The sequence below is a fragment of the Staurois parvus genome, unplaced genomic scaffold (genome assembly GCF_062004578.1).
Source record: "Staurois parvus isolate SC_StPar_1 unplaced genomic scaffold, SC_StPar_1.0 ptg000818l, whole genome shotgun sequence".
NCBI lineage: Eukaryota > Metazoa > Chordata > Amphibia > Anura > Ranidae > Staurois > Staurois parvus.
In genome coordinates, this window is record NW_028318614.1 from 10,183,284 (window position 1) to 10,211,161 (window position 27,878).

General features: G+C 40.9%; 1 protein-coding gene across 1 annotated transcript in view; it reads left to right on the forward strand.

Annotated features, from left to right (window-relative positions):
• Positions 1-2,495: 2,495 nt before the first annotated feature.
• PSMD13 (proteasome 26S subunit, non-ATPase 13) overlaps positions 2,496-27,878 on the forward strand; it is a 28,358-nt gene continuing 2,975 nt past the window's right edge. Inside the window, exons 1-11 of the mRNA XM_089655049.1 lie at positions 2,496-2,701; positions 12,926-13,004; positions 15,664-15,698; positions 17,666-17,721; positions 18,582-18,625; positions 22,055-22,141; positions 25,009-25,180; positions 26,647-26,726; positions 26,881-27,006; positions 27,093-27,155; positions 27,266-27,346. Coding sequence (XP_089511175.1) covers positions 2,601-2,701; positions 12,926-13,004; positions 15,664-15,698; positions 17,666-17,721; positions 18,582-18,625; positions 22,055-22,141; positions 25,009-25,180; positions 26,647-26,726; positions 26,881-27,006; positions 27,093-27,155; positions 27,266-27,346 — 924 coding nt within the window. The 5' untranslated portion in view covers positions 2,496-2,600. The remainder of the gene's footprint in view (positions 2,702-12,925; positions 13,005-15,663; positions 15,699-17,665; positions 17,722-18,581; positions 18,626-22,054; positions 22,142-25,008; positions 25,181-26,646; positions 26,727-26,880; positions 27,007-27,092; positions 27,156-27,265; positions 27,347-27,878) is intronic.

Genomic DNA, 27,878 nt, shown 5'->3' on the forward strand with positions numbered 1-27,878 from the left:
AAAGTATATGAAAATCCCACATTTTTGGTTGTTCCCAGAACAGAGGAAATCTTCCAACGGGGACACAAGTTCTAGTGACAACCAGGCATTCCTCCACTTTGGAGGCATTTCCTCTCACTTCCTGTTTTGACTATGGGACAGGAAGTGAAAGGAAAACCCCCCAATGGGGCACAGGTGGTAAAATAAAAGGGACAAGGTTTATAACCCGCCCTTACTCTATCCTGAATGGAACATAAAGTTTTGTCTTTAGTAGAGTAATAAGCTGTAATACGCACTTCACTCCTCGCTCTGGAAGGCTTTTGGTGCTCCTCTCAGGCACTCCAGGTGGTGGGAGCGGGCCCTCGCCATCCTCGTGTATAGTGTAGGACTATTGGTCCTGCATTGTAGAAGATGAGGTCAGAATGCAACTGCTGGCTGGAGTGCTAAAGAGAAGAGGCTTTGGGGATCTGGTCACACAGGGAATAAGACATATTTTGTATAATGGATGCCAGTTAATAAGACATATTTCCTTACACAGGGTGGTAGAAGTTTGCAGTGTAAGGCATTAAGATATTTCAGCTTAAAGTGATACTAAAAGTAAAACATTATTTTCTTAAATAACAAAATGTCATACTTACCTGCTCTGTGCAATGGTTTTGCATAGAGCAGCCCCAATCCTCCTCTTCTGGGGTTTCCTGCTGGCACTCCTGCCCCCCCCCCCTCCCCAGCTGAGTGCCCCCATAGCAAGTCACTTGTGTGTTCGCTCCAGCCAGCTATGTCTGTCCATTGACACACAGAAGGTGGCTTGGCACTTCACTGCTCCTCAACGACTCCTTCCTCACTGGATTGACAGTGTGGCAGTACCCAGATATTGCAGAGTTCCCCTTTAAACTTTAACATTTCTAGCAGCCTCTGTTTGCAAAAGCAAGCTCACTATCTCACTTCCCCCCTCCCTTATTTCCTGTGAAGTAATGTGTTCCAATCTGTAGCTGGTACTCATGGCCATATACTGCATAGTTTAAAAAGCTTTTTGAATATACAGAAAGTGAAAGAATAAAAATATGCATTGTGACGTAATTGTTGGTATATACACCCTGTAAGAGGCTTTTGAAGGCACTTAGCTTTACAGACACTGTCTGGCTAAGTCCCAGATGGTAAATAAAAGGTTTGTTTTCCTCAAGTTGGTGTCCCGAGTTTACCTGGTATTCCCAAAGTTGCTGCTACAACAGAAGCAGAAACCAATGGTTCCTACTGCTGAATATGAGCCAGTGAGGAGGGAGAGAGCTGGGAGAGCCGCTGCTCTCATGCACAGCACTGGATCGTGGTCAGCTAGGAATTGGGGGGGCTGATGGGGGAGCTGCACACAGAAGGGGTTTCACCTTCAGCTTTAGAATCACTTTAACATTCCTGGCAGTAATCCCGAGTGTAGCTCGGGGTTAATTTCAGTACCAAAAGCGGTAACCCTGAGCAACACTCGGGATTACACTGCAGCAATACCTCGAGCCTTACCTTGTCCCACGAGGTCCTCCCGCTGTGTCCCCCAGCCGTGTCCCCCAGCCATGTCTGCCGGCCGATGTCAGCATCCATCTTCCGGGTTCCGTTATCTGTGAGCGGGGGTTGGAACCGGTGGGAGATTCAAAAAAGTTAAAATTTGACATACACACAATACACTCTCAGTTTTCCCGTCTATTTATATCCAGAAATTGGGGCAGCTGTGAGAGCTCCATACCTCGTCCTGTCTACACATGTGCAGAAACTACTACATGTATGTAATGTGCCACAGGGCTCCCCCAGGACCTGAAGGCCGGTTAGAACCCTTTGGCACCTCTGCGCCAGTCCCAGAACAAAAAAGATGGAGGTGACAGAGGGGTGGGGCAAAAAACAAAAAAAAGTGAATTAAATTCCTCTTTAGCTAGATACCAATCAGAAGACATTCAGCAATGGCAGCCCACATATTTACCACCATATATGTTTCTTAAAGTGTACATCCAGCCAGAAACATATTGTCCAGTTTTGGATGGAGTTGGGAAGGATTAGAAGTCCTGTCAGTTTTTACTGCTACTGGGGCCCCTCAAGAAAGCTGTACCATCACTTCCCATCCTGATGACAATGGTTTCATCACACAGGAAGTGAAGGGAAATCTGCAACTGGGACACAGAAATACAAAGCTAAATATGACAGCGATTCAAATCTAATTATGAATGTGTGTGTTGCTACTGGTTCCTATTTGATAAAACGTTGTCATCCTGACAGGAAGTGACAGTGACACTTTCTACAGGAGCCCCAGAAAACTGTAAAAACTGGCAGGAGTTCTAACACTTCTCCACTCCATGAAAGACTTTGGCTGGACGTTCCCTCCAGTATTGCAGGCTACAGTTACACATATTGTTGCAGAACATTGACAGAGGCGCCAGGCGCTCTTCCTGCAAGCCTTGCCCTCCAGTGGCACTTTCTGAGAAGGGCAGCCTCGGCCAGTAACGTGATACACAGCTGCGCTTTACGGCCTCTAGCACCGCACGTCACCGGAAGTGAGTGTGCAGGTTGCTTAGGACGCTTCCGGTTGTTGCAGGCCGGTGATTCTTTCACATTTTCTGGGTAGCAGGTTGGAACTCACGGCAGACATGAGGGACGTGACCGGATTTCTACAGCAGCAGCAAAGCCAGAGCTCGTCACCCGAGACGGCCGCGGTGTGGCACCGACTGGAGGAACTCCACAACAAGAAGTGAGAGGGGACACACAATGCACATCTGATACACATGCATATCCACTGCCATACAATACATACAGTGGGTATACTACACACACACATTCATGTACACTGCCATACAATACATACAGTGGGTATACTACACACACACATATATATATACACACACACACTCATTCATGTATACTGCCATACAATACGTACACTGGGTATAGTACACATACACTGCCATGTATAACACACACACTGCCATACAATACATACAGTGGGTATAGTACACATACACACACACATATATATATATATATATATATACATATATATACACACACACTCATTTATGTACACTGCCATACAATACATACACTGGGTATAGTACACATACACTGCCATGTATAACACACAGACACACAGTGCCATACAATACGTACACATACACCATCATATATAACACACACACATTTTTATATATATATACACACACACATATACACTGGGTATAGTACACATACGCCGCCATATATAACACACACATTTTATATATATATATATATATATATATATATACACACACAGCACTGAGCGAACTATTGGCGCTTTATAAATACTGTATAATGATAATAATATACACATATAACACAAACATTTATTTATATATATATATAACACACACATTTTTATATATATATATACACACACATATAACACACACACTTTTTATATATATATATATATATATATATATATATATACACACATATAACACACACATTTTTATATGTATGTATATATATATATATATATACACACACACATATAACACACACATTTTTATATGTATGTATATATATATATATACACATACACACACTGCCATACCATACATACACTGGGTATAGTACACATACACCGCCATATATAGCACATATATACAAGCACATTCATGTACACTGCCATACACTAGGGGGAGATTTACTAAAACTGGAGAATGCAAAATCTGGGTCAGCTGTGCATGGGAGCCAATCGGCTTCTAATTTCAGCTTGTTGCATTAAGCTTTGACACTAAAACCTATTGAGTACTGTCCGTGATACTTTTTTTATTTGCACTAACATACAATTTTGAGGACAAGTTTTCGGGGAGTGTCCCCTTCTTCAAGGTCCAAGCAGTACTATACAAATCACAAAGTTTTAGCAGAATGTTAGAAGAGATGGAAAAAAATAAGAGGCTAGAGATAAGACAGCAATAAAACCTGGAAGCTGATTTGCTCCCATGCACAGCTGGACCAGATGCTGCACTCTCCAGTTTTAGTAAATCTCCCCCCACCCCACTATTATGTACTGAGCAGGTCAGGAAGAATCTGCTGGAGATTTACTAAAACTGGGGAGAGCAACATCTGATGCAGCTGTGCATGGGAGCCAATCAGCTTCTTAAAGCGGAGTTCCACCTAAAAAAAACAAAAAAAAAGTCAGCAGCTACAAAAACTGTAGCTGCTGACTTTTAAAATACAGCCACTTACCTGTCCAGCAGTGTCCTCATCACCGCTAGTTTCACCAGCCGTCTTCTCTCCCTGGTGCCAGCATCTAAAGTGTGGGCACCCGGCTGTGACAGCTTGCGGCTTCACAGCCAGGTGCCCACTGTGCATGCGTGAGGAGCGCTGCGCTTTGTGAGTGTCCCTGTAGTCTTTTGGGACCTGTCACGTGCCCCACAAGACTAAGGGGAGGGAGGGGGAGGACAACTTCCACTTCCGATCATCTAGGCGATCGCAGTGGAAGTGGGAGCGGGTACCTGTCAAATTCAGGTACCTGCTCCCCAAAAGGTGCCAATCCTTAATGGGGAGCGGGGGACAAAGGCTTAAAGTGGAACTTCTGCTTTTGTGTGGAGCTCCGCTTTAAGCTTGTTCAATTCTGCTTTGACAAACCTGGAAGCTGATTGGTTTCATTGCAGAGCTGCACCAGATTTTACACTCTCCAGTTTTAGTAAATAACCCCCAAAGTGTCTATACATATACACCTCATAGACTGATATATACTGCCTATACAACACTGCACATGTACATGCTACACCAAGCATCAGTACACTGCATTGCACACAGAACAGGGATATGTCATCACAACATGCTGGTCCTGTTCTTATTACATCTCACACTTTTACACACAACAGCATGACACTGCTCTATACATGTATCATTACTGTGCATGGTGCTACAGCACCCCACACTGCACTCAATGTCATTATACACACAGCATAGTACTAAAATAGACATTGCTATTCATCTGTTCTTACCACACTGATTGACATATAGAAGTGTAAGGCTAATCTGCTATAATCATACCTTTCTATTATTAAGACATTAGTCCTTTCTCCACACTACACTGACTGTTATTATAGCAAATAACATAAAGTGAACAGTAAAAATTATAAATTCTCTTCATCTATGCGGACCTTCTCTTCATCAAAGCAGAGTTCCACTCAAAAGCAGGAGCTCTGCTTATCCCCCCCCCCCCCCCTCCACTGCCTTATTTGGCACCTTTTTTAGGGGGAGAGCGGGTACCTGGTTTTGACAGGTAACCGCTCTCAGTTCCGGCTCAGTTCACCGCAGCGAAGTGAGCCAGAAGTCCAGCCCCCTCCTTCCTCCCACAATCTCCTCTCCTGGGACCTTTCACAGGTCCCAGAAAACTGCCGGACCAATCAGGAGGTGCGGCGCGACTCGCGCATGCGCAGTGGGCACCAGGCTGTGAGGCCGCAAGCTGTCACAGCCTGGTGCCCACAGTTGAGATGCCGGTGCCATGGAGGAGAGATGGAGAGAAGGGACGGTGCAGGTTAGAACATTGCTGGACTCTGGGACAGGTTAGTGTGTGTTTATAAAAGTCAGCAGCTACAGTTTTTGTAGCTGCTGACTTTTAATAAAAACTAACACGGCTGGAACTCCACTTTAACCACTTGCCCTCCAGATGATTTACCCTCCTTCCTGACCAGGCCATTTTTTGCATTATGGTGCTGCGCTATTTCAACTGATATTTGCGCAGTCATGCAATGCTGTACCCAAACAAAATTTATATCCTTTTTTCACACAAATAGAGCTTTCTTTTGGTGGTATTTTTTCACCGCTGGGTTTATTTTTTGCGCTATAAACAAAAAAAAGTTTGAAAAAACAATATTTTCTCATTATAAAAAATATCCAATAAACTCAAATTTCGTCATACATTTAGGCCAAAATGTCTTCTGCTTCATGTCTTTGGTAAAAAAAAAAATCCCAATAAGTGTATATTAATTACTTTGTGTGAAAGTTATAGTGTCTACAAACTATGATATAGATACTGTAATTTATGCCAATTTGTGCTATATGGCGCTTTGCTAGTTTAACTGACAATTGCACGGTCATGCAATACTGTACTTAAATAAAATGTGTCCTTTTTTTCACACAAATGGAGCTTACTTGTGGTGGTATTTGATCACCTCTGTGTTTGTTTTGCGCTATAAACAAAAAAAGACTGAACATTTTGAAAAAATGATATTTTCTCATTTTCAAGTGTTGTCATACATTTAGACCAAAATGCATTTTGCTGCATGTCTTTGGTAAAAATTCCCAATAACTGCATATTATTTGGTTTGTGTGAAAGTTATAGCCTCTACAAACTATGGTATAGATACTGGAATTTACACAGCTTTTACTTTCTGTCTGCCTATCACATTTGTTGAGGTTCTAAAATGCCAGGGCAGTACAAACACGAACAAATTACCCTTTTTCAGAAAGTAGACACCCTAAGCTATCTGCTGAGAGGCATTTTGAGTCCATTGAAGATTTATTTTTTCCACAAGTTTTTGGAAAATTACACATTTTAAAAAAAATATATATTTTTCTCAAAGTTGTAATTTAAATGGTATATTGCTCACACATGCCATGGGTATATGTGGAATTACACCCCAAAATATATTCTGCGATACCACATGTGTGAGACTTTTTGGGAGCCTAGCCACATCCAATGACCCCTTTGAAATCCTGATGGTGCATCAATTCTTCATTTCACTTCCTCACTACCTATCTTAGTTTCAGAAGCTCTGAAATTCCAGGATAACACAATCCCCCCCACAGATAAGCCCTTTTTGGAAAGTAAAGACCCCAGACTATTTGCTGAGAGGCATGTTGAGTCAATGTAATGCTTTATTTTTTACCACGTTTTTGGAAAATGAGAAATTTTTTTTTTTTTTACACAAAGTTGTCACAATGATATATTACTCATACATGCCATGGGCATATGTGGAATTACTCCGAGTATGGGGATAGCACATGTGTGAGACTTTTTGGGAGCCTAGCCACATGCAGGAGCCGGAAATCCAATGACCACTTTTAAACCTACTACAGGACAATTTTATGGTACAGTTCATAGTGTCCCCAACTAGGAATGATGCTCTGATGGACCTGGTAATCTCAAACCATGCAGAGCTTATTACGAATGTCCATATAAAAGAACATCTGGGTAGCAGTGACCATAACATGATTTCATTTATTGTTAGCTGTAAACAGCAAGCACATACAGGAAAAATGAAACCGCTCAATTTTAAGAGCGCTAATTTTCCAAGGCTGAGAGATGCTCTCCAAGACTTAGACTGGGAGGGAATATTGGCATCAATGAACACAACACAGAAATGGGAGTTCTTCAAAAAGACTGTATATGAACACACTGCAAAATATATTCCCATGGGCAACAAGTTTAAAAGGCTAAAAATCAAACCTATGTGGCGTACGGACAAAGTTAAAAAAGCTATAGATAATAAGAAAAGAGCTTTTATTAATTATAAAAATGAAGGAACACTATCATCTTTTAAACATTTCAAAGAATATAACAGAATATGCAAAAAAAAATAAAGGCCACAAAAATTAAAAACGAACCACAGATTGCAAAAGATAGCAGGACCAACCCCAAAAATTCTTCAAATATATTAATAGTAAAAAGGTCAGGTCCGAGCATGTAGATCATTTACAAAATAATCTAGAGTGAGTGACTGGGGACAAAGAGAAGGCAAATTTATTAAATGCCTTCTTCAGCTCTGTGTATACAAAGGAGCATGGGGGAGCTCTTGTCCATAATGGGCATGGTATTGACACAGCCCCAGATGATCCACATTGGCTCTCAATTGATATGATCCAAAAATATTTAGACAGGATAAAGGTGAATAAAGCACATGGACCGGATGGCATACATCCACGGGTCCTTAAAAAATTGAGCTCTGTCATTTCAAAGCCATTGTTTCTCATTTTTAGGTACTCTTTAATGATTGGCATAGTAAGGCCAATGTGGTGCCAATATTTAAAAATGGGTCAAAATCTTTACCAAGTAATTATAGACCTGTTAGTTTAACTTCTATAGTTGGGAAGATACTGGAGAGTTTAATAAAAGACCACATAGATGAGTTCTTGCTGGAAAAAAAAAAAAAAAAAAAAAGCAACAGACAGCATGGATTCATGAAAGACAGAAGTTGTCAAATAAATCTGATTTCTTTTTATGTGGAGGTGAGCAAAACCTTGGACAGAGGGGTGGCGGTGGACGTGGTATACCTGGACAGAGGGGTGGCGGTGGACATGGTATACCTGGACAGAGGGGTGGCGGTGGACATGGTATACTTGGACAGTGGGGTGGCGGTGGACATGGTATACTTGGATTTTGCAAAAGCGTTTGACACAGTTCCCCCTTACATGGCTAATGTGTGAGGTAAAGTCTACAGTCTTGGAAAAATCTGTATGTAAATGGATAGAAAACTGGCTAAAACATGGTATTCAGAGAGTAGTGGTTAATGATACATACTCTGAATGGTCTAGGGTTGTCAGTGGTGTACCCCAAGGTTCAGTGTTGGCATCATTACTTTTTAATATATTTATAAACAATATAGGGTCTGGGATTACAAATCCCATTTCAGTCTTTGCAGATGACACCAAGCTGTGCAGTGGAATAACGTCCTTACAGGATGTCTTCAACTTATCAGCTGACCGTAATGCACTGTTTAATTGGGCAACTATGTGCCAAATGAGGTTTAATGTTGATAAATGTAATGTTATGCACTTGGGGGCTAAGAATATGCATGCATCATACATACTAGGGGGGGTACAACTGGGGGAATCAATGGTGGAGAAGGATCTGGGAGTTCTGGTAGATCACAAGCTTAATAATGGCATGCAATGCCAAGCTGCGGTTTCTAAAGCGAGAAAAATCCTCTCTTGTATTAAAAGAGGTATAGACTCCAGAGAGAGATATCATATTACCCCGGTACAAATCATTAGTAACACCTCATCTGGAATATGCAGTTCAGTTTTGGGCACCAATTCACTAAAAGAACATTGGGGAACTGGAGAAAGTACAGAGAAGGGCAACCAAACTGATAAGGGGCATGGAGGAGATCAGTTGTGAGGAAAGATTAGAGGAACTGAATTTATTCTCTCTTGAGAAGAGGAGATTAAGGGGGGATATGATCAACATGTATAAATACATCAGTGGTTCATATAGTGAACTCGGTGTAGAGCTATTCACCCTGAGGTCATCACAGAGGACAAGGGGGCACTCTTTACATCTGGGGGAACAGAAATGTAATCTCCAAACATGGAAAGGTTTCTTCACAGTGAGGGCTTTGAAAATGTGGAATAGACTCCCTCAAGAGTTGGTTCTGACCAGCTCATTGGATTGCTTTAAAAAAGGCCTGGATTCTTTCCTAGATACACAGAATATAACTGGATACTAACATTTATAGGTAAAGTTGATCCAGGGAATATTCGATTGCCTCTCAGCGGATCAGGAAGGAAATTGTTTCCCCTGCAGGAGCAAATTGGATCATGCTTTGCTGATTTTTTTTGCCTTTCTCTGGATCAACTGTGGGTATAGGATTATAATTTTTTTTTTTTTTTTTTTTAATGGTTGAACTGATGAACTTTTGTCTTTTTTCAGCCAGACTAACTATGTAACGCCTGAAGGTGCATAACTTACTCATTTCACTTCCTCACTACCTATCACAGTTTCGGAGGCCCTGAAATGCCAGAATAGCACCCCCCTCTCCTTTTAATAAGAGGTATGGTGAGTATTTTGCAGATCTCATTTTTTCTCACAAGGTTTTCAAAAATAATAAAAAAAGAAAATAAAAAATATGTTTTAGTCTTCTTTCTTCATTTTCAAAAAACTTGTAGCAACAAACGAGGTCTACAAAATACCCACCATGCTTCTTTTCGAATTCCTTGAGGTGTCTACTTTCCAAAAAGGGGTCATTTGGGGGGGGGGGGGATGTACTATTCTGGCATTTCAGGGCCTTTGAAACTGTAATGGGTAGTCAGAAAGTGTAATGAGAAAATAAAGACCTTTAACCACCTCCCGCCCACCATATAGTCCAATGACGGGCGCAAGATGGTTCTCTCGTTCTGGGAGGACGTCATATGACGTCCTCCCATTCTCACCACGCATGCGTGGCTGAGAGAGCGCACAGCGCAGCGATCGGTGGTGCGCTGTGTCCCTCGGACACAGCGGATCACCGATCATGGAAAGAGCCGAAGATGTCGGCTTGGTCATGTGATCAGCTGTGTCCAATCACAGCTGATCACATGTAAACGGAAATACTGGCTATCGGCATTTCTCTCCTTCCAAGCTGTCACACTGACAGCTCGAGAGGAGAGGAGAGCTGGTAATCGGCTTTCCGCGGAGGGGACATGTATACTGAGTATCAGGGTACTGATGATCAGTGTGCCCTGATGATCAGTGTAGCCCCAGCAGTGCCACCTGTCAGTGTCCATCAGTGCCACGTGCCAGTGCCCTATCAGTGCCACATCAATGCCACATATCAGTGCCCATCTGAGCTGCCTTTCAGTGTCACCCATCAGTGCCAGTCAGTGCCACCTATCAATGCCAGTCAGTGCCATCTATTAGTGCTGCCAATCAGTGCCAGTCAGTGCCGCCTATCAGTGAGCATCAGTGCCAATCAGTGCCGCCTATCAGTGCCATGTATCAGTGCTGCCTTTCAATGCCCATCAGTGCCACTTACCAGTGCCTCCTCATCAGTGCCCATTAGTGCCACCTATCAGTGTCCATCAGTGCCCATCACTACAGCCTCATTAGCGCACATCAGTGAAGGAGAAAAATCACTTATTTACAAAATTTTATAACAAAAACTAAGAAAAAACTTTTTTTTTTTCAAAGTTTTCACTGGTTTTTGGTTTGTTTAGGAAAAAATAAAAAATCCCAGAGGTGATTAAATACCACCAAAATAAAGCTCTATCTGTCACAAAAAAATGATAAAAATTTCATATGGGTAAAGTGTTGCATGACTGCGCAATTGTCATTTAAAGTGTGACAGCGCTGAAAGCTGGAAATTGGCCTGGGCAGGAAGGGGGTATAAGTGCCCTGTAGGCTTGTGGTTAAAGGCCTGGAGGTGCTTATTGGATTTTGGGGACCTGTACGCGGATACACTACGAAAAGCAATAAATCATTTAAGTGACAATTCTGTGAAAAAAAAAAAAATAAGAATTTTATATATATATATATATATATATATATTTTTGTCATTTTCCAAAAACTTGTGATAAAAACAAAAATTCTTCTATTGACTCAGCATGTCTCTCACCAAGTAGTTTGGGGTGCCTACTTTACAAAAAGGGGTCATTTTGAGGTGGGTGGAGGGGGGCATTTTATGCTCGGCATTAGAAGCTTATGTCACACATCACTCACTCTTCTAACCACTGAAGACCAAGCCTTTTCTGACACTTTTTGTTCACATGAAGAGATCAGTATTTTTTGCTAGGAAATTACTTTCAACCCCCTTTTTAAAGCAGATACCCATGTGAATAAAATTGTGGGTGTTGCAATTTTGTCACATAGTACTTGCGAAGCGATTGCTCAAAAGCAAATTTTTTGGAAAAAAATACACTTTTTGTTTTACTTTTAATGCACGAAAACACAATATATTGGTTAATTGTTTGGTATGATAAAAAAGATAATGGTATGTCAAGTAAATAGATACCAAACATGACATGCTTTATAACTGTGCATGCCCCGTGCAACGGCTCAAACTGCATACATTTTTAATATCCATAGGCAATGCTTTAAAAACCTCTAGAGGTTAACATTTTAGATTTACACAGGAGGTCTAGTGCTAGAATTACTGCCCTCGATCTGACGTTCATGGCAGTACCTCACATGCATGGTGCAACTGCTGTTTACATACAGACGCAGGGGTGAGGGTGCTTTTATTTTTATTTATTTATTTTTTATATTATTTTTACACTGTCCCATTTCATTTTATTTTTGATCACTTTTATTGCTATCACAGGGAATGTAAATATCCCCTGTGACAGCAACAGGCACTGACAGGTTTTTTTTTTTCTGAGAAATCTGGGGTCTATCAGACTCTGGATATCTCCTCTGCCCTTACATTATCTAATCTCACCAAGATCGGTGTGATCAGCTGCTGTCCCAATTTACAAATGGCGCTGTTTATATCCGGCGAAACTAAAGTGATGAAATGCTCGTAGCTTCTGCTTTCTTAGCCTATAGACACGGGACTGCCTGAGAAAGCCGTAGAAGGCAACAGGGGGGTGGTTGCGCATGAGGGGCATCTCCTCTCGCTGCTTGTAAAAGCAATCCTTTAGCCACTAGGTTTGCTTTTACAAGTCTGTGGGCTGAAGTTTTCATTCAGAGAATACATTTCTGCCAGAAAAAGTGTGTGGTATGCCCACCATTAGAATATACCACCCTGCTTCCATCCACTTCTAATGGTGGGCATGAAGTATCAAGGACCTTGCATTTTTGGCAGGATGAACAAGGATTGTCTGTACTTGATACCATTGTTCTTAACCTGAAAAAAAGGAAACTAAAGCAGCATATTTAGGGTCTATTATATTTTTGTTTTTGGTGTTTTTGGTGTTTATGTTCACTTTAAAATCCCATTTGGGCAGCAGTACAAATTACCCTTGCAGCCCTCCCACCCCTCCATCCCTGGCACTGCAAGGGTTTGAGGGATAGAGGGGTGAGCAGTAGTACTACATTCCAGTCCCCGGTAGTAGCTTCCCTGCACTAGTCGCAGGCTTCCCAATTATACCTGCAAAAGAAGAGCTTGAACGTAACTTTCCCACTGCTGGTGCTGCCAGAAGACTGTTTTAATATTTTTCCATGTCCTTTGAAATGTGCAGTTGGAAATAAATTGACAGAATATTGCATGTAGTTCCAGCTATCTGATTTGTGACCGCAACTAACACATTTTATTTTCAGGTTATGGCATCAGCTGACTTTGCAACTGCTGGACTTTGTGGAAGATCCTGAGTGCATTAAAGGAGATGGACTTATCAAGGTAATGATGGTATCTTATACAAGACCAGCTAATCGAGTAAAGCTAGTCATACACATGAAGATTTTCTTTTGTGAGATTGCCGTTTTATCAAGGAAAAAAAAATCACTTGAGTTCCCCTTTCACGCTAAACAGCATGGATGGAGGAATTTCCACTATTGGCTATTCAAGCAGCCACAGCACCCTGTATAGGCTGAAATTTGTGCTGTGTATGCTTACCCTTAACATCGGTATTCTGCAGGTTACATCCTTGTAATGGTTGTTGAAATCTAACACTATTTTATATTCTAGAGTGGGTGATTGGTGACAAATTTATCAAATACCTTCTTCAGCTCTATGTATACAAAGGAGCATGGGGGAGCTCTTGTCCACAATGGGCATGGTATTGACAGCCCCAGATGATCCACATTGGCTCACAACTGATATGATCCAGAAATATTTAGACAGAATAAATAGGTTCACTGTTGGGACCCTTACTTTTTAATATATTTATAAACAATATAGGGTCTGGAATTAAAAATACAATTTCAGTCATTGCAGATGACACCAAGCTGTGCAGTAGAATAACGTCCTTACAGGATGTCTCCAACTTATCAGCTGACCTTAATGCACTGTTTAATTAGGCAACTATGTGCCAAATGAGGTTTAATGTTGATAAATGTAATGTTATGCACTTGGGGGCTAAGAATATGCATGCATCATACATACTAGGGGGGGTACAACTGGGGGAATCAATGATGGAGAAGGATCTGGGAGTTCTGGTAGATCACAAGCTTAATAATGGCATGCAATGCCAAGCTGAGGTTTCTAAAGCGAGAAAAATCCTCTCTTGTATTAAAAGAGGTATAGACTCCAGAGAGAGATATCATATTACCCCGTTACAAATCATTAGTAAGACCTCATCTGGAATATGCAGTTCAGTTTTGGGCACCAATTCACAAAAAGAACATTGGGGAACTGGAGAAAGTACAGAGGACAACCAAACTGATAAGGGGCATGGAGGAGATCAGTTGTGAGGAAAGATTAGAGGAACTGAATTTATTCTCTCTTGAGAAGAGGAGATTAAGGGGGGATATGATCAACATGTATAAATACATGCACCCTGAGGTCATCACAAAGGACAAAGGGGCACTCTTTACGTCTGGAGGAAAAGAGATTTAATCTCCAAACACGGAAAGGTTTCTTCATAGTAAGAGCTGTGAAAATGTGGAATAGACTCCCTCAAGAGTTGGTTCTGGCCTGCTCAGTAGATTGCTTTTAAAAATGCCTGGATTCTTTCCTAGATACACAGAATATAACTGGATACTAACATTTATAGGTAAAGTTGATCCAGGGAATATCCGAATTGCCTCTCGGGAATCAGGAAGAAATTATTTCCCCTTCAGGAGCAAATTGGATCATGCTGTGCTAGGGTTTTATTTTTTTTTTTTTTTTGCTTTCCTCTGGACCAACTGTGGGTATATGATTATATATATATACATGTAAAATTCAGTGCTGTAAAATGATCAAATCATGCAAGTCAACACAATAATAGTCCTGAAAAGGTGCTCATTAATGCCCAGTGTCAATGGAAAGAATGCAAACTAACCAGAAGCGCATTTAAAGTACGCATGTGTGTAAGAAATCCTGGAGATTCCCCTCTCTCCCTCCTGGTCAGGAAGCTCCCAGGATAGGATATTCCTATTCAATGGAACCAGGGCTGGGATTGAAATCACTCTGTGGCTGTGAAATTGGGAGAGAGACCCCTCACAGAGGACACAGAGAGATACTCATAGTGTATTATATTACTTCAATTTATTTCAAAAAACCAAGTAAAAAACATGTAATCAAGTGGCAAGTGAAAGTGACCCACTGACGCTCTTAAAATTAAAGGTGGTCGCCGGGCCTCCACATGGCACCGGCGGCGTAGTGTCAACGGCATTGACACTACGCAAGGACTAGCAAGGACCTTGATCTACCTCAGAAGAAGTGCGTGCGCACGAAACGCGTCAGAAGGAGCCTGTAGACGCTGTTGACACTACGCCGCCGGTGCCATGTGGAGGCCCGGCGGCCACCTTTAATTTTAAGAGGGTCAGTGGGTCATTTTCACTTGCCACCTGATTACATGTTTTTTACTTGGTTTTTTGAAATAAATTGAAGTTATATACTACACTATGAGTATCTCTCTGTGTCCTCTGTGAGGGGTCTCTCTCCCAATTTCACAGCCACAGAGTGATTTCAATCCCAGCCCTGGTTCCATTGAAGAGGAATATCCTATCCTGGGAGCTTCCTGACCAGAGGGAGAGAGGGGAATCTCCAGGATTTCTTACACACATGCGTACTTTAAATGCGCTTCTGGTTAGTTTGCATTCTCTCCATTGACACTGGGAATTAATGAGCACCTTTTCAGGACTATTATTGTGTTGATTTGCATGATTTGATCATTTTACAGCGCTGCATTTTATATGTATATTTTTTATTGAGGATTTTTATATGCGTTTATCCTGGTTGTTCAGCTGATGTTTCTTTGAGAGCGCTCACTGTGTGTCTTTTACCGGTATAGGATTATAACTTTCTATTTTTTTTGTTGAACTGGATAGACTTTTTTATTTTTTCAGCCAGACTAACTATGTAACTATAAACAACAGCTGCAATATGCTTATGTAATTCTGTTATTTCATAGATTTATGAAAACTTCATCAGTGATTTTGAGCACAGGTAAGAGCACAGCATTTTCCTGGCCAATGTCCTACAGCTTTGTTGCTGCTTACCTCACTTGCACAGTCACCCTTGGTCTGCAGGATGTAAAGCATCTACTGGAATAGCTAAGTGACATAGGAGAATTTAATTTTTTTCAGAACTGTCGATTCTTTCTGAGAATGCCTCATTTGCTATAAAATATCAGTACTAGTAAGTGAAAAAGTCATGTTCTGGCTTGACCATTATAACAGTTTTAAGCACTGATTATGTACCTACCTACTTGGAAAATAGAGGAGATATTAAATTGGATAAAGTACACAACTTACAGCCAAAGATGTGAGTATCCTGTGAAAATATTCTCAGTGGCCATCTTATTAGGTACACCTGTCTAGTATAATGTTGGTCTCCCTTTGCCTTCAGAACAGCTTACATATTTTTGTAGCATAAACTCAAGAAGGTGCTACAAATTATCCTTAAGTATTTTAGTCAGTGCTGGCAGATTTGTTAGTAAATCTCCTGTTTCATCTTGAGCCACAGATTCATATTGTGTAAGTTAGATTTTTACATTTCCATCTGCATGTTACAATAGAAATTAAAGCAGAATTCCTGCCTATTTCTAACTAACCTTAAATTGTCCCTTCCCCTCTCTTGCTACCTTTGCTAACTAACCTGTGTTTAAAAAAAAAAAACAAATGTTGCCCATTTTCAGACTACTGCAGTATAGTCACAGGATCCACTGAATCAGTCAGCGGTGGCTGCAGGGGTGTGGAGAGAACACTCAACAAGACTGGGAATTCTACGAGTGGTGATGTCACCCATAGGCTCCCATGCCCCAGCCGTTGTCAGCACTCCCTCCTCTCTCCTGCAACTGCCGCTGACTGACACTGGATTGCTGGGTCACAAGACAGGTATGGGCTGAAAATAGGTAAGTATACACTTCTTTTTAACACATATTTGTGAGCATTGATAGCAGAAGGAGGGAGGGGACATTTTTAAGGCTAGTTAGTGTTAGTGGGAATTTTGTTGTAAAATGATTGTAAATGTTTTTTTTTTTCTTACCTCCTCTTTTGGAGTCCCCCCGCTGTCGCTCTCTGCTTCTCTTTTCCTGTACGTGTCCCCTCAGCAAGATGGCTGCTGAGGGGGCACCTATATGTGGCGCTCCCGAGCTGGACACTGTGCTTCTATAGACATACACAACTCGGCGCGGTCACACCCCACTCTCTCCCCACAGGATTTAAATGACAGTAGCAAGAGTCTTTGGCTCCTGCTACTCTTAGTCTTCTCCGAAATGACGAAGAGAGAGCTGCACTGCTGTAGACAGGCCAGTGCTGAATCAGTGGAGGAGTCCGTTTAGTGTTCAGGGATGGAGCACCATATTTTACTATAATGCAGAGAATGCTTTAGAAGCACTTTAAGGTTTTTATGACCAGGCAACATTTTTCAATCTTTATTCCATCTAGTTTTGGCAGTCCTGTGTTAGCCCTGGTGCATTTTAAAATGCATGCCAGGGTCCACTTCAGTGGGGTGTTTATAAATGTTTTTAATGAATCTAATTGTTTTTTGTGTTTCATTGTCTAAAGAAACAATTGAGTACTGTCCGTGATACTTTTTTTTATTTGCACTAACATACAATTAAGTATAAATAAGTATGAATATAAGTTAGTAAAAAAAGTATCACGGACAGTACTCAATTGTTTCTGTCGCAAATGCACTAATATGGCTACAATCACCTCAAGCAAAATGGAAGATATTGTCTAAAGATAAATTGTATACTTCAATTTATACATCAATATGCTTTACAGTACAATATTTGACCTGTTATGTTTATTTAAAAAGTAGTATTTAAAAGTATAATTTGCAACGTTGTACATGATCCACATTAAGCCCTTAGTCCTTATATATCTTTCAGGACCTACCTTTTTCAGATTTTTCCATTATATTTCCTTCTCCCTCATGTGTATTTTGTTTTTTTGTTTTTTTTCCAGGATTAACCCATTGTCTCTTGTTGAAATAATCCTTCATGTAGTGAGACAAATGACAGGTGAGGAAAGTTTTAAACTAGTATTGCAAATGACCTGGTTAGGAGAGTTCCTTTAACCACTGGCATGTAGACCAGGATTTTAACCCTTTCTCACCCACCCCCATGTCCCTTTTGAAAAGTTCTGAATGTCGGGGGTTGGGAAAGATCAGCTGATCATGTGACTACTGTGATCGGCTGTCACAGTGGTCATGTGATCAGGAGCCGGTCCCACTGGCTACTAATCAAAAGCAGGGACCAAGAGCTATCTTCATAGCTCAGTCTCTTTGCTGGGAGCATGCAGTGGGCTTGCTTTCAGGACAAAAATATCGGCAGCCCAGCGACGCATTTATGTTGCACATGGGCGTTAAAAGGTCACCCTTTTGCTGCTGCAAGTTTGTGTTGGGCAATTGTAAAGGGAAAAAAAAAATCCTGACTGCTATAGCTGTAAAGCAGCTGTCCAGTCACTTCCACAGCTTGCCAGTGAAATGTTGATGTTGGGTATCTACTTGTTCCAACCCCTTTTTTGTATTTTACAACAAATCTGGTAGTATATTGTGTTTTTGTTCACTAAAATGAACCTTTTTATTGAAAATTGGTGTTTGATAATTATGTGCGCTAATATTATGTGACATAAAAAAATTGGATCTACCATTTTATCCTCCATGGTCTTACTTTTCGAAAAAATATGTGTTTTTATGGGGGGGGGCGGGTAGTAGTTAAGTAATATTCAGGCTTATAATGTGCATTTTACTACGTATGCAAAAAACAATAAAAATGGCTTTGGTACAAAAAATTAAGGAGTTTTCTGCTGTATGACATTTTTAGAGAAAATGATTCAGTATAAACCGTTTAAGTTTTGTTCTTTTTTTTTTTTTTAATAGAGCCCACAGTAGCACTTAATTTTCTAGAAAAGACTCGGGAGAAGGTGAGCAGCTTTCTACAGTTTATGTTTATATTTACTAAATCATGTGTAATAATGCAGTATTGTTCTGCATGATCCAGCTGAGGACGCAGCCATAGGGCTATACACATATATACTTCAGGTAGCCTGATAAATAGTTGAAACGAGTGAATATGGTCTGTTTTGCTTGTCACAGAATCTGTAATTTTGTTCAGTCTTGTGAATAACACAACTATGCCACACTGCACAGCTAGGCAGCTGACAACCTCACATACTGGTTTAGCTTTACAGTTTCCCATCACAGCTCTTTGATTTTAGCCTGGTCTGTAGACTATAAATCCGAGTCCTCACAATGATGACTGCTTTCACAATGAGTAGAGCAAAGAAAGCTATAAAGCTGAACCAGCAAATATTTATTATTATTATTATTATTATACAGTATTTATAAAGCGCCAATAGTTCACTCAGCGCTGTACATTACAAAGGGGGACAGAACATGTGACAGAACAATACCAATACAATGCAAAACATGAGGGGATCGAGGGCCCTGCTCTTTCGAGCTTACAATCTAGAAGGGACGGGATAGTGGTACAGGAGGAGATAGCTGTGGGGGATGGAGTGGTAGGAAGAGTGGTGGAGGTCGGTCAAGTTAGCAGGGGGTGGGGTAGGCTTCCCTGAAGAGATGGGTTCTCAGGGTGCGCCTAAAGGAGAGGATAGTAGGTGATAATCTGAGGGGTTGGGGAAGGGAGTTCCAGAGGATGGGTGACACCCTGGAGAAGTCCTGGAGGCGGGCATGGGAGGAGGAGACCAGGGAACTAGAGAGAAGGAGGTCTTGTGAGGAGTGGAGTGTGCGTGCTGGGTGGTACTTGGATATTTGGTCGGTGATGTAGTTCGGGGCAGTATGGTGGACAGCTTTGTACGTCAGTGTTAGGATTTTAAATTTGATCCGTTGCGCAATCGGAAGCCAGTGGAGGGATTGGCAGAGGGGGGTGGCGGAAACGGAGCGGTTGGAAAGGTGAATGAGTCTGGCAGCCGTATTCAGGATCGACTAGATATTGTGTCATAGATATGTGTGAGTAGTAATCCTTTAGCAAGTAAAACAGTTTACATATGTGTATTTCATGTCTGTGATAAAATGTAACCGTGGGAAAATTAAACAATGACGTGATACAGTCTGTCACTAAAATATATTTGTAGGGGAAAGCCCCCATAAAGAAAGAAGGTAGCATTAACAAAGCAGTGAGTTCCCTCTGTACATAGTGGGGTTTTTTTTTTTTACTTTTTTGATCCTGCCAGTAGATCCATTATTTTTCAAATTCCTGTAATTGAATGATAATGCTGTTACTTCTCAAGGTAAAGTGTATGACAAGGCAAAAATATCACAATATGCAGTATACGTAGGTTTCTCCATGTTTTGAACCCTTTCGCTGCCACCGACCTAAGGCTTGCACCTGCAACAGCATAGGTATTTATACATACCTTACATGCATGTACACTTGTAAAGCTGCTAAGTTACTACTACAACCAACAGCATTCATAGTCAATTAATCTACATTAAACTGATGACCAGTAAAGGCTTTAAGAGCATCATTTGTGGATAAAATTGGTTACAAATGTTTGTCGCAGTTGCAGGGTTTCACATGTTTAGTCTATTTACTTGGTGAAACCTTGCCTCTTTATGGTCAACCAAAAAAAAAATTTCTTAATATATTGTATTTGTGTACATTAAATAACTTTAGTGTATTTTGTACTGAAAATTTGCATTTGGTAAACTGCTGCGCTAACATCTGTGACATAAAAAAGTTAAAAATTATTCTCAAGGGCCTCTGCTTTCAGAAAGTATATATTGAGTTTTTAACCTTTTAGGCCCAGAATATGCATGTTAGCATGTATTCAAAATTGTAAAAACTACCCTGGCAGGAAAAGAATTAACGTGTTACTAAACCCAGGACCCTGCATTCACTATATCAGGTCTCCCACAGTACACAGAACATGGAAATGCAGTTATTTTAGTATATGTTATATTTTATTTTAATATAAACTGCTAAATACCTTTTCTCACAAGCAGTTAGAGCAGTATTGTGACTTCTATCAGTGTCCAGCAGAGCACTGGTTAAAGCTTGTAGGAGGACTTTTCATTCTGCTCTAGGAGAATGCAGAACCCCTGAGCTCTGTCTGGGCAGTGCTGATTGGCCCTGTGCTGATCACATGCGTTCTCCCAAGTAAAAAAAAAAACTCTAGCAATACACACCAAACTGAGCATGTGCAGAGTGATTCCACATGATCTGTCTTATCAGGAGATAAGAAGGGACACTGGAAAAAGGGGAGAGTCAGAGAAGTCAGGAACAAACAGCGTTTTTACTCAATGCAAAGAATTAACCCCTTAGGCTACACAGTGAGTATAACAAGCATGCTTTACTGCCTTTACAGAAGGATTTTACTGTTGTGGGTTTAGTAACACTTTAAAGACCCCGCAAGTACAGGAAAATACCCTAAATGCACTGGGCTCCTAAGCCATGCTGTAGGCGAAAAACATACAGAGGGGAATTTGCGAAGACTGGAGAAGCAGTGCGTGCCAACCAATTAGTATATAGCTTTCCTATTCAAATCTTAAGTGAACAAGCTGAGGTTAGAGATTGGTTGCCATGCACAGCTGCTCCGGATTCTTTGTTCCAGTTTTAGTAAATTCCCCCCCCAACATTACTGTAGGCTGTAGAGTGGCCTGCCCAATGTCTTTTGCCAACCATTCCACTCTCAGATCATCAACACTTAAAGGCTATTTATTCTATAGTCCAAGATGAGAACTAGGACTAAAAAAAAAAAGACTAACAAATTAAAGCCAAAGGCTGCCCATAGATTATGCTATTTTCTTTCCTTCAACCATCGGTTGAAGGAAAGAAAACCACAGGTTAAAGGAAAGAAAAGTGCTAGATTTCCCCATCAACAGTGTCAATGTTGATAAGGCAATCCCTCCTGCTGTGCTTTTGTGTTCTGACAGCAAGAGGTTTCCCAACCATCAGAATGCAATGATCACTGCTGGTGGCTAAAGCCTTCTTAGATTAATTTCAAATATTTCTGGAGCTTAGGGGGATAAAAAAACAAATACCAAAGCTTTTTAAATATAAGTTCAAATGCAGGGTGGTAATTCTGTATGATGAGGCCTTGTTGCAAATCCATTAGGGGCGCCTGCCACTTTAAAAAGACATTGTTACTTATGCCCATCCAGGGTAAAATGACTGCCTTCTGGTAACCCCATTCACCACTCCAAGGTATGCTTCCTCCACACTATTAGAGTTCTGCCATCATTGCTGTAATAGGGCAGGGCTTCTGGGTATGGGGGAGCATGTGACAATGCTCAGGTCTGAGCTACCAAAGAACATTTATAGTGATGTGAGATTACACTAAAGTCTTTGATATTTTTATTTTTTTTTAATCCCCTCATCTTACATTTAGGTGAAAAGTAGTGATGAGGCAGTGATACTGTGTAGAACCGCAATCGGAGCTCTGAAATTGAACATTGGAGATTTGCAAGCCACCAAGGTATGTGAAAGTTGCTGCTAGCCAAAAATATCTTTTGCTGGATTTTTAAAGTATATATTAAAAGTTACTCAGTTTACATTCTGGCTTCTGGCCACTTCCTCAATGCAAGGCTGACATCATTGGGCCTTTTTTCAGAATCCTGGGAACACAAAGAAGTTTAATTCTCAAAAGGATCACTCCAGAAGTGTGTAGGAGTGACTTCTTGTGATATTTGGTCTCATCTGCTTTTCCAAGAGAAGGGTCAGTGTAGGCACCCTTCCCTAAATGAAGTCGCTAGAAGCCAGATGCATTTCTTATGGCGAGGGGCTACAACGGAAGGTTCGCTTTACGTTCTTTTACCACTTAAGGACTGCCCGCAATGTACTGCAGATGGGTGGCCCGTACAGTTACAGTGACGTACCTCTATGTTGCTGGCCTCTTCCGGGTACAGGGAGGGGACACGTGTGCCCCCAACCGCCAAATCCCGCTGTGATTTGATACAGTGGGATTTTGTGAGAAGGTCCTTTGTTTCTCCTTCCTGCAAAGCAGGGAGAAGGAGCAAATATTTTTAGTAAATAGCAGCACATAATACATACATCACACTTGTTAGGAACCCCTTGATTAACCTGAGATGTTAACCCTTCCCAGCCAGTGTCAGTGCAGTGACAGTGTAAAGTATTATCACTGATCACTGTTTTCGTGTCAGTGGTTGTCAATTTGCCCGCCGCACTATCACAGTTCCACTATAAGTAGCTGATCACCGCTATTAGTAGTATTAAAAAAATAAAAATTCCAGTATATATGCCATAGTTTGTAGACACTATAACTTTCGCGCAAACTAATCAACATACACTTATTGGGATTTTTTCACCAAAGACATGTAGCAGAATACATTTTGGCCTAAATTTGTGAAGAAATTAGATGTAAAAATTTTTTTTATGGGATATATTCTATAGCAGAAAGTATTATATAAATATATACATTTTTTTTTTTTTTTTTCAAAATTTTCGGTCTTTTTTTATTTTACATAATGAATAAAAAATGAATACCACCTAAAGAAAGCTCTATTTGTTTGAAAAAGCTGTATAAATTTTGTTTGTGTGCAGCATGGCATGATTGCACAATTACCAGGTAAACTAGTGCAGTGCTAAATAGCAAAAAAATGGCCTGGTTCTGAAAAGGGGGTAAACCTTCTGGAAATGAAGTGGTTATAAAGAAGAAAAAAAAAACCCATCAGACATAACTTTGACTTTCCACTGACAGGTTAAGGGAATAGCATTGATTATCTTGTTACAATGGCATCTGAAAACTGTTGGGATATATTGGGCAGCAAGTAAACATGTTGACCCTGAAGTTCATGGGTTGAAAGCAGAAAAAATGGGCATTGCAGTTTGTTGTGTATGGGGCTGCATAGCTGCTGACTCGTGTCCACAGCTAAAAGCGCCTACAATGAGCATGTGAGCATCAGAACTGGACCACAGAACAATGTAAGAATCTGGCCTGGTCTGATAAATTGTTTTCTTGTACATCATGTGGATGGCCAAGGAATGTGCATCGGTCACCTAGGGAAGAGTTGGCAACAAGATGCAGTATGGGAAGAAGACAAGCCAACGGAGGCTTGTGTTCTGCTTAGGGCAATGTTCTGCTGGGAAATCTTGGGTCCTGCCATTCATGTGGATTTTACTTGACCAGTACCACCTACCTAAACATTGTTGGTGGCTTCGTACACCTGTTCATGGAATTGGTATTCCCTGATTGTGGCAGCCTCTATCAGTATGATAATGAGACCTGCCACACTGAAACAATGGTTCAAGAATGGTTTGAGTAACACAACATCGAACACGTTTGAGGTTTTGACTTGGCCTCCAAATTATCCATATTTCAGTCCAATTGAGCAACTGTGGGATATGCTGGAAAAACAAGTTTGTTCCATGGAGGCCCCACCTCACAACTTACGGGGCTTAAAGGGTCTGGTATGGAAATTTTGGTGCCAGATACCACCGCATACCTTCAAAGATGGAGTGCCGTCCATGCCTCAGCAGGATAAGACTCTTTTGGTGGTAAATGGGGTTGTTTTGGTGGCCAAAGGGAACTTACACAATATTAGGTGAGGTGGTCATAAAGTTATGGCCGATCTATGTATGACTTGTATTGTCCCAGTATCTTTCAATGAGGTTATGGGCAAGCTCAATTCATGCATCCTAATGTCATTATGAACAAACCTAACTATACTAAAAAACTATCCATTCTAAAAACATAACATTGTTCAGTGTTTCAGATGTATGTGGCTCTCATAGGCCTGTTGATCATATGTTTAGATTTTTTTTTTTTTAACCTTAATGCATTCTCTGCATTAAGGTAGAATCTATTCTGCTTGCATTACCCCCCCACAAATACTTACCTGAACCCAATCTCAATCTCGATCCAGTGATGTGCACGAGAGACCTGTCTCTCTGGGCTACCTCTCTCATTGGACAGAGAGGCAGCAGCAGGAGCCATTGACTCCTGCTGCTGTCAGTCACAGCGAGTGAGGGGGGTGGGGCCAAATCGGACACCAGAGCCTGGTCAGGAGCAAGCACACACACGAGTGGCTCCATGGCAAGTGGCTTGCTATGGGGGCACACGGCAAGCGGAAGGAGCATGAACAGGAGACTTGAGAAGAGTAGGATTGGGGCTGCTCTCTTCAAAACCATTACTCAGAGCAGGCAAGTCTAAAATTTCTGTTATTTTTAAAAAATAAAACTTGTGCCTTTACAATCACTTTAAAGAAAGTACCACTGACCTGCTTTGAAATGACTTTGTGATGCTTAGAAGATGTGGGATTGACCATTACCTGAAGATCCAAATTCTGTAAAGTCTTGATATAAGTATACTTTTTTTGTATTTAGGAAACAATTGAAGGTGTAGAGGAGATGCTTGGTGGACTTGCTGGTGTGACATCTGTGCACAGCCGCTTTTATGACCTATCTAGCAAATATTACCAGACCATTGGAAATCATGCTTCCTATTACAAAGATGCTCTGAGATTTCTAGGCTGCACAGATCACAAAGACCTACCAAGTACGTGCCCATATTTTGTTATGTATAATATGTATCCTGACAATAAATAATTGTACCTGTGTGCTTCTGTTTTTCTCTGGGGTTTCCACCTAGAATATAGTGCATGGAAAACTGGGGAAATATATTTTCTCTAAGGGCCTATTCACACCTTTCCAGTGTGTTGTCTCATGGTAATGTACATGTCAATGCAATGCACTTTATTGTATTAGTGTGCAGCAGTGGCATTTATTTTGAATGGCGCCCCAATGCAGTAAGGCAATGCAGCTCCATCATAAAAACATTGCAGTGGACTTCAATGCACAGTAACACTTCACTGCATGTTATGGTGCACTGCTAAAGGAGATACAGATCAATTATTTTTTTCTGATATTTTGTTGCATTGCCTCTCCATTCATTTGAATGGGCTGCCTTAATGCAACTTGCATGAAAATAAAACACGTTACACAACACACCTGCATGCCAAGGTCTGAGGAAGCACAAAACAGGATTTTTTCCTGCTTGCTCTTGGCTTTTTGGGGCACTCTGTATTGATATAAAGAAATAGCTAATTACTGTCTAGCTTTGAGATGAGCACAACATGAATAATTTGTGAAAATAAGCTGGCTAACTGGACATTATTTGGAGGGATTAAGTTGCCATCAGTCTGAGAAGAGAGAATTTTGTTGTGTAAAAGACTTCCTGTTTATCCTCACAAATTCAATATCAAAATCTTGAGAATGATGATGTGCAGAGCCAATAAATAGCCACTGCTCACTTTAGGGTGTGGCATCAGCCAGATCTTTTCCATTTTTGCATTGTAAAACATAAGGTGTCCTACCTGGGAGGGCTGAGCTGTGTGTTTAGCAGTTTGCTTGCAGCTCAGCTTTAAAGTGTTACTAAACCCGGACCCTGTATTCACTATATCTGGTCTCCCACAGTACACAGAACATGGAAATGCAATTATTTTAATAAATATATACTGCTAAGTACCTTCAGCAGCAGTATATAGCAATCTTGTGACTTCTATTAGTGTCTGGCTGAGCACTGGTTAAAGCTTGTAGGAGGAGTTTCCATTCTCCTGTGATTGTCCTGTGAGGCTGCATACCCCTGACCCTCTGTCTGGACAGCGCTGATTGGCGATGTGCTGATCACATGCACTCTCCCAAGAAAAAATAAAAACCTCTCTAGCAATACACACCAAACTGAGCATGTGCAGCTTGCCACCAATGCTCTATTCTATCAGCAGATGGATTGGGGATGGTAGAAGAAGGAGATGATCAGAGATGACAGGATCAAACATCTTTTTTTACACACAGCTTGCATTAAAAATACATTTAATGATGTATTAATGAATTCAGAGCTTAAACTGTGTCTTTCTGCTTAGAGGTCAGCTTTAATTAAAAGATGTTGCAGCAGAATCACACAATTACTACTTCTTTATTAGGAGCCTGATGTAACTTGTCTCTGTATTTTGTTTTTTGCTCTAGTACCAGAACAGCAAGATAGAGCCTTTACGCTTGGTCTGGCTGGATTACTTGGCGATGGGGTCTATAACTTTGGAGAACTAGTAAGTATGTTCTGTTGGCATGTTTTTAGGCTCATGTTGATGTACTGATGTCTTTGTAGTGCTTCCTAAACTGTTTACTGTTAGGAGGGCAGATGATTTTAATGAAATGTTTCAATACATCCACATATTAAGACACTTTGACCTCTTGCTGCAGTTGATGCATCCAGTATTGGAGTCGCTCCGTAATTCTGATCGGCAGTGGCTGATAGACACCCTCTATGCCTTCAACAGTGGCAACGTGGAGACATTCCGAGCCTTGAAAACAGCATGGGGACAGCAGGTAAAGATTAACATTTATAGTAGAAAAACATCATTTATTTGTGCTTCGCTATGTACACCTTACCATATTTTTTTTTTTCCTGTCAGCCTGACCTTGCTGCAAATGAAACACTTTTGCTTAAGAAAATTCAGCTGCTCTGTTTAATGGAGGTGAGATATTTATTAAAGATGACTCTGTGTGTTGTATCATAAGGAACAGTGTGTATTGGTTGTTTATGTTGATGTTGCACTCTCCAACACCTCCGTTCTTTCATCTCTAGATGACGTTTACACGGCCTGCGAATCACCGCCAGCTAACCTTTGAAGAGATAGCAAAGAGTGCACAAGTCAATGTTAATGACGTGAGTTTAGGCTGTTTTAACATACGATAGTCTGTTTGCTTCTTTTATGGTGAAGTGATTTACGCTGAAGAACATGTATTTAAACATTTTTAGAAGATTTGCAGTTACGCTTGTAAACGTGATCGGCTTCAAACTACATTGTGTATAGTTTTGTAACAGAATATACAGTGGGGCAAAAAAGTATTTAGTCAGCCACCAATTGTGCAAGTTCTCCCACTTAAAAAGATGAGAGAGGCCTGTAATTGGCATCATAGGTAGACCTCAACTATGAGAGACAAAATGAGAAAAAAAATCCAGACAATCACATTGGCTGACTTGGAAAGAATTTATTTGCAAATTATGGTGGAAAATAAGTATTTGGTCACCTACAAACAAGCAAGATTTCTGGCTCTCACAGACCTGTACCTTCTTCTTTAAGAGGCTCCTCTGTCCTGCACTCATTACCTGTATCAATGGCACCTGTTTGAACTTGTTATCAGTATAAAAGACAACTGTCCACAACCTCAAACAGTCACACTCCAAACTCCACTAT